This window comes from Anarhichas minor, unplaced genomic scaffold (assembly GCF_050575085.1).
Source record: "Anarhichas minor isolate MPS153535 unplaced genomic scaffold, ASM5057508v1 ptg000023l, whole genome shotgun sequence".
NCBI lineage: Eukaryota > Metazoa > Chordata > Actinopteri > Perciformes > Anarhichadidae > Anarhichas > Anarhichas minor.
Window position 1 is genome coordinate 3,373,458 of NW_027466469.1, and position 13,716 is coordinate 3,387,173.

A 13,716-nucleotide genomic window follows, 5' to 3' on the forward strand; every position below is an offset into this window, starting at 1 on the left:
CACACCTAAAGATGTCTGGAAGAAGGCAAACTTCTCCCATGTGCTGTCTAAACAAGGAGCCTGCATTACCCACAATGCAACTCGACCATTGTTAGTGCAGTGATGTCCATAAAGAACTTCCCCTGGCAGAAACCCATCCAACCAGGACCTCCACCCACCAACCACACCAGCAGGTCCCTGCAGCACTGGGATTTGTTTTACTTGTTCATTCACTTCAACGTTCAGTTGTACTTCCTGTGGGTTTTGTTTCCCAACGTGAAGGTCTAAATCGTGTTTCAGAGCTTCTCTTCACTACCTTGAATGTAATTCAAATCGCTAAAATTCATTATGAGATTATCTTGAGATGGGATGGATTTCATTGAGGTTTTTTTTATGCTGTATGTGATATCATGTGCTGTAGTTTTTGACGTTCCTTTGATATTCTTTTATGCTCTTTGTACAAAGAAAATTATTCTAGTGTCGATAAAGGTTTCACTCACTCATTCATTCATTCATCACACCAGCTGCAAAGCCAAATCAGGTCCCCTTCTCCACTTTCTACCCCCCCTTCTTCCGGAGCCCTCTCTCGGACCATACGCCCATCTTCAATCTCAACTACACAACTGTAAAGTTCCCTGCACGAGTCAAATCCTCTTCTGTGGTGGTGTCCGCTACAGCCAGGACGACATCTGGCCATGATGTAATATTTACCTCTGTGTCCTCAGTTGGAGCCGCAGCCAAGAATCCAACATCTCGGGGATGAAGTGGGATGCCAGATCCGATCACCCAGTGTTGGACCTCCCCAATGCTCCTGCAGTCAGGCCCCAAAACCCCAGTGGGAAGTTGTTATAGCAGCAGATGGATGCCTACATGTGGGTGTCCACATACTTCTGTCCATGCAGTGTATGTCAGACCTTCAGCTGAAACATCAATCTTTAATTGTGTAAGAGGAAAACAAACGTGACCCGGTGTTTATTCCTCAATGCGAATCAATGAAAAAGAAAGAAATAGCCGAAGAAACCCTCAATAACATTCGGCAGTGAGCTTGGTTTGGTAGACGTCCTCCGCAGGGAAACGGCCTGTAGCTGCATTTTTCACGGCCTGTTCTGTCATGATCCTGCAGAGTCAGTTGACTGCAGAGAGCCAGAGAGACTTATTCTAAATCTACACCGTGAGCCTGTTGTGTGTCGACAGATTTAACGCTGTTACATTTTGGAGAATGGATATAAATCACTTTAGGGAATTGGTTGACATTTAGAACTTTTGTTTTCGTTTTGTGCGTCCGCCCCTTGAAAAACAGAAAAAAGAAGCTTGTTAGCATTATTGAGCCCAATGAAACAAGCATTATTATACTCATTTGGTTTGACTATAAACAATGCTGACATGCTACTTAGTGAAATGTGAGTGCAACACACAGGGACCAGGTCTGCTGCAGGAAGATAACACATTTAAAATGCCTATAGAAATGTGTATTGGGTGCTCAAACGTCTGGTATTGTAATGAGTGAATTCATGTAAGTTCTGCACTGTGGGATTATTAGACTCTGTTACATACATATAGTACAACTTTCATTATTTACCTATGTGTTTATGTTATGGTTTCTGGGTAAAGAACTTCTAAAGAGGCTCGGTGAATATTCCTGATACTTAAAAAGCACATTAAAACACTTTCATTGGCTTTTCCATTTCAAGTTGAGATTTCCAGGCATTGCTTCATGCTCGCAGTCAGAGTCGGGCAAATCTGAGCAAAGATGTCAGCAGCTCCTTTAAAGTAGAAGATGGCATTTGAATGGGACCCCTGTAGTTCCTGTGAGATTCTGCAGGAGAGCCAGGTATTCTGTTCTCTGGGTGGATTATGGAGATCAGTGATTCCCACCTGCATGGGGTCACGTGGAAACGTGGAAACGTTTGGTGGGAAATAGACTCACTAACAAGATTACAAATTGGTGTTATGGGCTTCTTTTCTATACATCACCAGCTACAACGGGCTGACTGCACATCACACCCAACCTGAATCAGTTGAAACACCCGAACGCCACCTGCTGAGATTGAGCATAAAAACTTTTGAAAGCCATCAGAGAAGCAGAGGCTGAAGAGAGTAAAGAGAGAGTAAAGAGAGAGTAAACAGAGAGTAAACAGAGAGTAAAGAGAGAGTAAACAGTGAGTAAACAGAGAGTAAAGAGAGAGTAAACAGAGAGTAAAGAGAGAGTAAAGAGGGAGTAAAGAGAGAGTAAACAGAGAGTAAAGAGAGAGTTAAGAGAACGACATGTTAAGTGACATCAGGTCTGTCAAACTAAAAGGCTTGGGAACCACTGCCTGTTTTTAAATATCCCGAGGGGAAACAAAAAATGATCTAGAATATGGCTTGTGCTAGTAAATGACACTGTACGTCTGTACATCCTTGTTTAAACACTACAGACGTTGACCAAATTCAGTGAAATTATCTTTACCTCTCGGCACAGAAAACAATATTTTACCATCTCTGCTTTCTCAGTCTGTCACATCTTAATATTCAACACATTTATATTGTGCATTCAATCTTTTAAGTGGGAGTTTAAGCCACGGACATAAACCAATATTTGGCTATTTCTGTCTGTTTTAACTTGATTTCTGATTTAGACATAATATATCAAGAGGGACCTCAAGAGATGCACATTTGAATTCTATTTAAGAGCATCAGATACAGAAATACTTGTAATATGTGGGCACACCAATAAACTAGTGGCAAGTCAAACATTAAACTGTTGAGTGGTTACTTTGATTGAAATTAATATTCTATGGCACAAGGGGTTTTCTGGTCTGGAAACAGTGCAACTAGTTAAAAACGTCACTATTGTTTGCCCATAACTGCTTTTATTTTTCTGTGTATGGCCCTCAATCAAAAACCGTTTGAACACTCCTTTACTACAATAACAACCAGAGGAATGTGTCGCATTTGAAGAACATTTTAGTGTTTTATGACTGATACCACAATGCGACATTCAAACTAACATCTAGAATAAATCCCTCACACATATTTGTAATGGAGGTGGTATAAATTACCCATGAGACACAAGGAACTAACTGTATGTACATGTATCCAAACGGCAGTGACACACAAAGTGCCGTATTGTACGTGGCAGGTCACGTGACCAATCAAATTGATGTTATTGTTACTCAGGAGCCACAAAAGGTTCAGCTACCGTGTGTTGAATTCAAAGCGCGAGAAAAAAAACAGGTCTTTTGAAATCATTGTTTACTGTAACTACAGTAATTAGTGTTATGCAAACAGTTGCAGTCAATGCGGCACCGTTTTCTCAGGGCCCGCTGGCATCCGGGCATTTACGAGACTCGCCTGTGATTTGGAAAGTTATATACGGTGGAAAAATGAAAAAAAAGAAGCCATGGCGAGAAATTGTTCGTCCCGCTGCAGCTGCAGGAACTCGTCTGTTGAAACTGTGACCCGTCACGTGCTGCTGCCGCCGAGTGTGTGTGCGGAGCGTCAGTGTGGATGGGAGGTAAATACTGAGGTCTCTTTGGGCGTCCTTCGTCTCATAAAGCGTCCATGAGTGTACCGATGCCGAGTAAAAAAAAAAAAAAAAAAAAAAAAAAAAAAGCTAAAACCAGGACAGAGCTTATACGGTACACATATGTCACTAAGCCCATGAGGGTGTCTTGCAGAACTGGTGTGTGTGTGTTTTGGCAGTCAGAGTGATGAGGAAGAGGAGAAGCAGGAGGACCCCCTGCCAGGCCTCCTCATGCATTATCAGCCCACAGCAGGCATCAACCGCTGCGTACCAGGGTGCCGAGCTTTATACCGCCAGGGGCATGTTGGGCTTATTTCTTTATTTATTTTTTTAAATATGGGACAACTCTACCTCCCCCGATACATGCAGAGAGAAATGAACACACGCACACATAGAAAGGCAGGAATTGAAAGGGTTTTCACCATTTAATTAAAATCGTTTGTCAGGAGAATAATACACACGATTGTGCTTAACTGAAGTGATGCAAATTATTTTTATATATGTATATACACTTGTATATCACATACTGTATGTACATATGACAAATACAATATTACAATGTGATATCAACTGTAACTTTGTGAAACCTGTTCACACCAAGACATTCAGCCACTTTGTCTGATTTTCGTTACAACTAGCTGCTGCACTGTTATTGCCTTCAAACAATTGCATGTTGTTTGCGATTGAGGGATGGATTACAGCGTGTACTTGTACATGCCAGTTCACTACAGTGGATCCACGGAGACGGTTACAACTATTCAACCTGAAAATGTGCGGTGTTCATTTTCACACCAAGCACCTTGGTAAAAAAAAGAATGAGAAAAAGAACGATGACACAGTAGAATACTGCCACCTTGTGGACGAACACGACCGACTCGCTTTGTGACAAAGCGCTGCTTCTCCCACTGGTCCAACATTTTCCCTGATTAACTGAACAGCTCCAGTGATTCATTTCTTAATCTCAATTCAGTCACTGGCAGTAATAATAATCATAAACTAAACAGCAGATTCCTCCTCGTCTATGGCGCGAGATTGCTGGGAAACACAAGTAGAGATTTGTGTGGTATTTCACCGTGGACAGGAATTAAAAGCAATCCGAGTGAATAACGGGTTAATCACATTGGCCTCAACTCAAGGCACATGAAATACACTTTATGTAAAAAGTGTTACGGCTGAAAGCTGTAATCTCTCTCTCTCTAACACACTCCAGCCATCACGTTTGCCCGTATGGGTGCACGCAGCGTTGTGTGTTGGCAGCGTGTCGATGGCTGATGAAAAATTAGGGTTTCTCATTGATTTTTCCACCAGCTGATGATCTCATCCGTCACAACAGTCTGTTGAAGTTCACCGAATGCAGCCGGCAATGACTCGGCACGAAAAACAAGCTGCAGACGTTGATGGAGATCAATGGGAAGTAATGATGGTAGCAAACTAAGTAGATAGTACGGGATATTGGACCTGCAAGAAAGCAGCTGAAATCAACGCCGTTTTAAAAACCGAAATGTAAAAACCTCCCTGCCAATGATCACCTCTAAAACTCTCCGTTCATTCACTTAGTGGCAGTACGTGACCATCATCCTTACATTCAGAGCCCATCCCTTCCGCTTGCTGGACTTCGTCCGCCCTGTCGAAGCTCCGCCGCGTTCACGAGGGCGTCAGCGCCGGGGAGTCGGGGCTGGCCGTCAGCGCCGGGGAGTCGGGGCCGGCCGCCGGCACCTCGTACTTGAAGACCACGCTGAACAGCTTTCCTCCCAGGCGGTCGGCCAGCCACGAGTTCTTGATGACGGCCATCTTGAGGCTCTCGCAGCTGAGCATGGCGTAGTAGTTGGTGTGAATGGCTCGGCCCATTCCCTCGATGATCACCAGGTCGGTTTTCCGCTCGCGCACCACCATCGCCAGCACTTTGTCCAGACGACTGTGGGAAGAAAGAGACGGAGGATAAACCATTTTCTGCACTAAAATGACCACAACACAGTACATCTAATGAAGTGTGCACCAGGAGCTCAGAGGTCTGGCTTTTACAGAAGATATTTACAGCCCAAACCGTAAAACCAACCTCAGATCCAGGCAGGGAGAACTGGAACCACTTTGGACCAACGTCAACCTGTCCTCCGTCAGAGCAGCCCTGCTCAACAAACACACCACAGGTCACCACAGGTCACCACAGGTCACAGAAAGCTATATCTACTCAGGATATGATGATGTTTTTTTAAAAGCTAATAGATTAATAGCTGTGGTCTATACTCGTAAACACTCACTGAATCACTGGATCCAGAGCAGCGATGCTTTCGGTCAATATCTGCAGTTCACCGTTCGTTACGTCATTTAGAGCCGGACTAGAGTTGCTGGCCAACACCACCTGAGGATACACGATAGAAGAGTTAGAGTAGTAAAAAAATAAAAAGGATGTCCTTATCACTGAGAAAATCACGGCAAGATTACAGTTGAGAACAGACACGTTTGTTGAAAGATGGTTACTATTGATTCAGGCGATACTGGAACATCTATCTTTTATTCCTATAAGGGAAATGAGCTTTGTTTGAGGTATGAATCTCCTCCAAGTTTCCTGTATTTTTTGTAATGATGTTAAGAGTTCCTTACCTCCGTTCCTCGAGAGAGAAGCTCTCTGACAAAAGGCATCACCCCTAGAATGATGTCTACTCCACTATTATCTACGAAAAACAAGGCACACTTATGAGGAGGACCCTGCAAGAGAAAACCAGGATGGATTGTATTCAAGCACTCATCATCAACATCACACAGCACAGAAACACGCTCTCAAAGTGTTGCAAATACTACTTAGTGCTAAACGCTGCGTGGCACCGTCACATGCTTCTGATAAAACAATGATGCTACTGTGAATAACTTGGCTTTGGAATGAGGAAGAGACTGACCTTTAGTCTCTCAAACCACTGGTCATAGGTATCAACAAGCCACGGCCGCTCTGAGGAGAACAAAAAGAGTCAGTCAGAGCAGAAAAACGAGTTTCTCTTGAGTCAAAGGATTCATGAGCAAAAATAAAAAGGAGAGAAACACTTGGATACCTTCCAACTGTCGTTTAGCCTGCTCAAACCCAAACTCAGGATCAGACTCCAGCACGCTGCACAACATCAAAACAAAAAAGGTGCAAAAATAAGACGGATGTTTGGGTTACAGTGGAAACAAACCATTGAGAACAGGGCTGCAACTGCAATCAACCATTCATCTTCAGATGTTCTAGGTCAGGCGATAAATCGTTTGATTTGATGTCAGAAAGTAGTGAGAAGTGTCCACCCCAGTTTGTTAAAGTCCGAGCTGATGTGTTTAAATGTCTTGCTCTGCAAAAGACATTCAGTTTGAAATGATAGAAAACAGAGAAAAGCAGGAAATCTCCATATTTGAGAGGCTGAAAACAGCATTTCCATAGATTGAAAGTCAGACAATTCATTTCTTAAAGAGAGAGGCGGTTCTGGTTGAGAATAGCCACAGCTGGTCTTCCAACAGTCAAAAGACACAGACACGTATATCATTGTGATGCCGTTACATTCTCTGTTGGGATGGCTGTAAGCAGCCCTACGGTGCTTTAAGACATTTTTCATTCCGTTTACTGCCAACTGTTTGCAGTCTGGCTCACTTCTCAAAACAACGTTAACATTGCCCAAACTCCGCTCACTCTGACACGGCCTTGGCTCCCCAGTCGAAGACGTTCCCAGCCAGGACACCCCTGACCAGGGCGAACTGTCTCTCCTCCCAGCTCAGCTCCTCCAGGGACTTCACCACCTTCTGGTAGTACTTGAGAGCCATGTCGTTCTCCCTCTGTTTGATCTGCAACAGGAGCAGAGGGACCAGAGGGACCAGTCAGCCGGTTCGACAGCACTCGGCATACAGACATCATGAGGTGGAACTGAACCGTCACCATGCGACGGTGTGGAAAACATGATCAGATGAGAGCCAGAGCAGCTGTGTAGCGCACAGAGAGGAGGCAGAGAGAAGACAAGGAGAGGTGGATGGGGTTTGGCCCAGACCTTAGAGTAGGGATCAGGAAAGTTGAACTCGTTTAAGCAGTGCTCTCTGGTGTCCAACAGGCTTCTGACAGTGAGGGATCCGTAAGCACTGGGTGAAGAGAGAAGCGCTCTACGTTAGCCAGAGAGAGACATTCACACAACCGGGGCTGCGGCGGTTGATGCAGACAATATTTGATATTTCTTGCTCGACATAAAGTTATAAAAAACGTTGTCAAACTGACTTTTTTAACACTTTGCATTGAAAGTGTGCTGGTTTCTGAAAATATGGCATTTTTGGCAGGGTTTTTTTCGACGAATTACACGTTCACGTCATGCCGTCACTGTTCTAATAAATCATTGACTAAAGTTATACGACTGACACAGTTAACAGATTTCCCCTTCTTCATTGACATGGGCAGCTACAGCAGGTATAAAGACATTGAACCTCAAGACTTTTCTACAACATCTGCATTAGTTCCGTCTACTGGAAGCAACCGCTGGGTCAAACTGATTAGCCATGCACGTGCACAAAAACTAAAGCGCGTCTTACAAAGGCTGGTGGCGGAGGGTCTGAAGCTTGTGTCTGTACTTCTGCCGGAACTTCTCTGCTCGCTCGGCCGCCTCCGGCATGTCGGGCTGACTCGCCAGAGCTCTCTTAACCACCTGCTCCGGAAAACAACAAACAAACAAGAGCCACGTATAATCAGCCATGTTTTCACAACCTCGTAGGAGACACCAAATGAGCTCATTTTGTGTTTAATTGGCTAAACGTAGATGATGTGACGTGATATCAAACTGTGATTTTTTTTCTCCAACGCATATACAATGTAGCTTTATATTAATAAAAACTGTAAGCGGTCTAGAATGTCAATGATAACTGAGAAATTCTGTTGGAGCTTCTTCCTTAATTCACAATATTGTGAATCTGTTTTACAGACACAAATCCAGATCAGGAGGAAGAGATCTATCGCAGATTAGCAGTTTAAAACCTGCTCATTCACTTATGAAATTCATCATTCTCATACAATACATTTGTGCCTTCAAGAATAAGTGTCTGTACGGCACATCTTCAGCCGCCACCCCTACCCCGTCGAGGGCCTCCTCGAAGCAGTACAGCCAGTACTCGCGGGCCAGAGCGTCCTCGGCGAGGTCCACGGTGTCGGGGATGTACGATGAAGCGTCCTGCAGCAGAGGCAGATTCACCAGCTTCCTCTCCAGACGGTCCATCTCCAACATGTCGAACTAGACCCAACAAAGAGACAGAGAGGACACCACGCTGTCACAGCTGCAGCTCCTCCAACGCCAAAGCCTACTCCAGCCATCACTCTGTTATTCTAGGACATATTTCACAATATTTCAGGCATGTTAGTACTTATTTTATAAGAAGAAAAAAGCAGAGGAAGATGCAATATGCAACAAAAAGCAGGGAAGGCTCCAGAAAGATTCACTCTGAAAAGCTAGCGATACTCCATTAAAGGATACATCGATAGCTTTCTAATGTGGGAAGTCAACAAAGATGAGCTAATATTTAATTCGCAGTTTGCACTAATGAAAACTAGAGAGCTAAGCTCGGGGAAAGCAGGAACTTGGGTGGTGAGAGCTGATTCCAGGGCAGCTAATGCTCGACAGAGGTTGACGTTCTGTGGAGACCATTATGATCAAAGTATCACAAAGCAAAGCGGCTGTCACACACATCAAACCGTGTTATTTTACCAAAAAATTTGTTAGTTACGGACAAATCAGTGGCAAGACTTTCAGTAGAATCAAAGCTAAGCTATAAAAAAAAGCCCTGCAGTGAACAAAGTGTAAAGTTGAGCAGGAGCCACCAGTTATCAAACCAGAGCACAGCAGTGAGGCAGACGGAGATACTTACTAGAAACTGAAGGAGAGGGTTAGGTAGACAGAGGTGTGTGTGTGTGTGTGTGTGTGTGGAGAGGAAATGAAAAGAAAGATCAATAAATGTATTTATATGATGTTCATGGATTCAGTGAGAACAGCGATGATGGTGTTTCCATAAAAGGAGATCAAAGGTTAAATTAAAAAGGTAAAAAAAGAATCAGATATTTGATGATTTCTGGAAGAAAAGGGAAGACGGTGGGCGAAATAGAAAGCAGCAGAGTGAGAACAGGTCTTGAGGTCTAAGAGGGCTCCTTGTGTTGCGTGCTGGTGTGATCACTCACCGTTCCGCTGCGTGCACGCTGCATGGGATTCATGTCTGGAGAAACGCTCATCAGGCCCGAGCTTCCCGCGTAATTCTCCCCCCAGCTGTACTGGTTGGGATCTAGATGGGGACAAGATGCAATTACACATTCATGGTTTCTGAATTATAGTGCTTTTCATTATTATTATTATTTGTTTTTTGAAAATATCGGAAGCCAAGCTGGGTGGCTTGAAATCAGTTCTCGTCAGACAAACCTTAGTCTGTTATTGGTCCTTGTAGAACATCAGTGCTTCTAGATTCTGCCATGGCAGTTAGTTAAATGTGATGATGTAAAAGTAAGAAAAGGAATTGTGCGTTTTTCCTTACTGTCCTCCTCTGCTCCTTTAAGAAATGCTCCGATGGCTCCGAGATAGCCTTCGTGTCTTAGGAACAAGGCCTGAACTTCACCCTTCAAAACAAAAGGAAGGGGAGGACATTACAAAACTGGGTTGTAGGTGAAGTGGAGCCAATAACAAACAAAGTTCAGGGCACAGAGACACGGTGTCCTCCCGGTGGAATGTGCTTAGATTGTTTTTAAGGCCAGCGGAGGAAGAGGCCTTGCCTTGGTGAAGAAGTTGATGCTGTAGGTGATCGTGTGCATAGTGACAGGGTGTCCTCTGATGAAGAAGCCTCCGAAGTACACTTGGGACAGGTTGTGGAGTTTGGCATACAGGCAGGCCAGCTGCCCGATGTCGTTGCTGATCATATGCAGCAAGCTCTTGGCCATGTCTTCTTTAGAGAACCCTACAATGCAGAACGGAGTCATATGAAACTGAAAGGTCTGACATCTGAATATGTAAATACGGCCACTGTCACATTAACAGAGCAGAGGAACTCTTCCTCAGTGGTTGTAAGACTTTTCCAGTATTCATATTGGGAAGCTTCTGACTAACTTCCTTCTGTTCAATGGAAGTTTGCACAATAACAAAATCATGTGAGCACTGGGACAACGATTCGGTAACAATATTTATAATCGAGAATATAATTTCATATTCTGAAACTGACACTATATATTTTACTCAGAACTGCTCGGCAGCAGCAGAGTTTGCTGCCATCCAGTTACAAATACAGAACCCAGAGAGAGCCACGCTGAACTAAAAGAAGTGTGTGTGTGTGTGTGTGTGTGTGTGTGTGTGTGTGTGGGGGGGGTGTCATCGGTCCACTTCAACGCAGGTTTTGCAATAACACTGGAAAATATTAGACCTGCCAACATGTCTTCACAAAGACAACAGGACAACATTATATTTAAACGTAATCCTTTGATTGACGAGTGTGCAGCCTGCAGTGAGTCAGTCGGGTTAAGATGAGTTCCAATAGTAAAGTGTGAGGATTGAACTGAAGTAGTGTATTTTACCATTTATTGGGGAAACTACAGTTTGACTATTATTATCATCATTAATAGTCTTTATTAAACAAGGACCATGGACAATATACACCAGATTTAGATATCAACTATTTTCTGTTTGCAAAATTCTGATTATATTGATGTGGTTCGTGCAGCAGCTGTTTAGGTTTCAATGCAAAGGCTGACACCTTCTCACCATTGAATATATATTTCACAGATCAAGTCTCGAGTCGATAGATAGATAGATAGATAGATAGATAGATAGATAGATAGATAGATAGATATTCATAGATAGATAGATAGATAGATAGATAGATAGATAGATAGATAGATAGATAGATAGATAGATAGATAGATAGATAGATAGATAGATAGATAGATAGATAGATATTCATAGATAGATAGATAGATAGATAGATAGATATATATATATAGATTCATAACGCTACAGGGCAGCCTTAAAATCAATGACCCCATGTGTTACCTTTGTCAGCAGTAGCAGATTTTCCAAAACTGCTGGCGATAAGATCTCCAGTCAAGCCCAGAGACCCGTATGATCCTCCGTAGATGTCTTTGACGAGCATATCGACGCTCGTGTGCTGCCCTTTTGAGGCCAACTGCAGCAACTCGTCAAATCTCTGCAGGAGACAAAAAGAGTAAAGTTCACGATGTTTAAGGGAACGAAATATTGCACTGAGAAGTCGATCGTTACTGGTTGACTTGTAACCCGACAGTAACACTAGAGCAAGTTATTTAGGATACCTTTGTGTTGGTTAATAACGCTCCAAGGCCCCAGAACGTCCCTCCGCCTATTGAGCTTCCTCCTATTCGCTCAAATTTGTCCTCTGATTCGACCTGTTGAAGAGGGAGACAGCGGGATGTTGCTTTTTTTTGTGCATTTTGTCTGATAAAACCAGAATATAATAGTTTGCTTTGATTAAAAAGCTGCACATTGTCACTAATCCTGACTGCTCTTCTTTAAATGATTCAACAGGGAGGTCTACTAGTCTGAACCACTGACAGCACTTGGATTGGGCGGTTATTACCTTGACTATGGACACGCCGGAGCCGATGTTCACGAGCAGGTACGGGAAGATGTCGGGTTGAGTCGTCTGAAAGCGGAACTCTGAGTCGGCGTGCTTGGCGTACACGAACGCCTCGTGGGGAATGTTCCTCAGCACAAAGTTACAGCCCTTGATGAGACAGGTCATCTCATCCTCCTTGTCCACTCTGCCACACAAAAAAAAAATCCATTAGAAGGAAGGCAGCCAAAATGTGAAATATATCCAGAAAATAAGACCCCCATCTGGTAAATCATTGAGTATAATGTGCAATCTCCCTTGTTTTTACAGTACTACTACAGATTTGCAGTTTTCTCGACAGAGCAGCCGTCTGCACCCACATAAGCAGAAAAAAAACAAACAAACAATAAAGCTGATTTCATGTATTATCTCCCCTTCTCCGAGTTAAACCTTGAGACTCACATTTAACTGGAAAGCTGAACAAACGACTTGGATGCTGTGTTGTCATCACAACATGTTTCAGATCTTCGCCTCCTCTCTCAGAAACAATGGTCCGTGCACTCACCTGAGTCCGAGCTTCCTCTCGATGAGCTCTTTGAACTTGTGCGCCCCTCCGCCCGTGGCCTTGATCACTTTGGTGTCCGTGTTGACCAGGTGGTCCTTGACGAAGTCCAGGCACGTTTCAATGTAGGCGTTCTCAAACTTGATGAAGTGCAGCCGGGCAGTGACCTCTTCCTGCACAGATATTTCATAGAGCTCGTCACCGGTAGCCTCCTGGAGACACACGCACGAGACGGTAACACAGAGGAGAGAGGGGTGAAGTCTTCATTATATATACTGCTAGAAACATAACCTCTGAACGAACATGATCTAGCTACTCGTTGAGCTAGCATATGTAAGCTATGCAGGCTATCATGTAACCCAGGACACCACAGCTTTCACAGACACTGGTGTAAATCAGATAACGTGTATTACCTTTGCAGTGTGGTCGAAAGATCGCACTTTGGCCACCTTGTGTTGTACTGTTGAGTAGTAGGCGAGCTTCGTGAGAGATCCCCCTGTTCAAGCAAAACAGCACGGGCAATGTCCGATAAGAAACCGGTTAGCCAGCAGAAGCTAAACCAGTGACACACGGGATTGACAATCAGACTCTGAACCTCCTGAACTGTGAAACTGTAGCGTTAGCTGGCTAAACAGAGACGACACAAACCTCAGCACCAGCTAGCTAGCAGCTAACACCAACGCTGTTGCACTTGTCAAAGTCGGCCAGGTTTGTTAGGCACACGTCCGTTCTATCAGCTAAACATAACCCTGAAACAGGCAAATGGACTTGCTGGCAAACAAACTCAAATTAGACACAAATTCAAGCGGCTAATGTTAGCGTGGTCTTGTTTACTTTTACTTTAAAGTCATGTGTTGTCATAGTATCAGGCTGCGACAGAGCTGGACGATAAACACGGACATTAGCTGTGTTAACGCAGAAGTGGCTAAATAAATAAAGAAAACGTTTATATTCCCGGGTACCTATGTCTATCGCGAACCGCTTTGCGTTCTCCAAGTTGCGGAATATTTCGTCAGGAGGGAGAGTAATGCTTTTATCCATGGTGTGTCTACTTGTGCTGCTGTGGAGTCCACCACATTCCGCCATGGTCGGAAACGATATGACGGTGCGTACGTGCGCG

General features: G+C 43.9%; 1 protein-coding gene across 3 annotated transcripts; it reads right to left on the bottom strand.

Moving 5' to 3' along the window:
* Positions 1-3,896: 3,896 nt before the first annotated feature.
* On the bottom strand, positions 3,897-13,716 carry pank4 (pantothenate kinase 4 (inactive)). Of its 3 annotated transcripts, XR_012955840.1 has the most exons (20): positions 13,559-13,716; positions 13,010-13,092; positions 12,600-12,808; positions 12,059-12,242; positions 11,775-11,867; positions 11,497-11,650; positions 10,230-10,411; positions 9,995-10,076; positions 9,648-9,748; positions 8,554-8,709; positions 8,018-8,130; positions 7,489-7,576; positions 7,137-7,288; positions 6,529-6,584; positions 6,379-6,428; positions 6,086-6,190; positions 5,743-5,843; positions 5,541-5,609; positions 5,068-5,399; positions 3,897-4,942 (listed from the first exon to the last, which is right to left on the bottom strand). XR_012955840.1 is itself a non-coding variant. In XM_076096830.1 (19 exons), the coding sequence occupies exons 1-19, from the start codon at positions 13,680-13,682 to the stop codon at positions 5,129-5,131; spliced, it is 2,334 nt and encodes a 777-aa protein (XP_075952945.1). In that variant the 5' UTR covers positions 13,683-13,716; the 3' UTR covers positions 3,897-5,128. The 3 variants fall into 3 exon arrangements, 2 of the variants coding, with proteins under 2 accessions (XP_075952945.1, XP_075952944.1); XM_076096830.1 differs by having other exon boundaries at positions 3,897-5,399; positions 12,600-12,769; XM_076096829.1 differs by having other exon boundaries at positions 3,897-5,399; positions 13,559-13,715.

Coding starts and splice junctions, on each gene's coding strand:
- pank4 (XM_076096829.1), bottom strand. CDS start 13,682: ATGGCGGAATGTGGTGGACTCCACAGCAGCACAAGTAGACACACCATG. Junction 13,093..13,558: donor GCGGTTCGCGATAGACATAG/GTACCCGGGAAT, acceptor TTGCTTGAACAG/GGGGATCTCTCACGAAGCTC. Junction 12,809..13,009: donor CTTTCGACCACACTGCAAAG/GTAATACACGTT, acceptor GTGTGTCTCCAG/GAGGCTACCGGTGACGAGCT.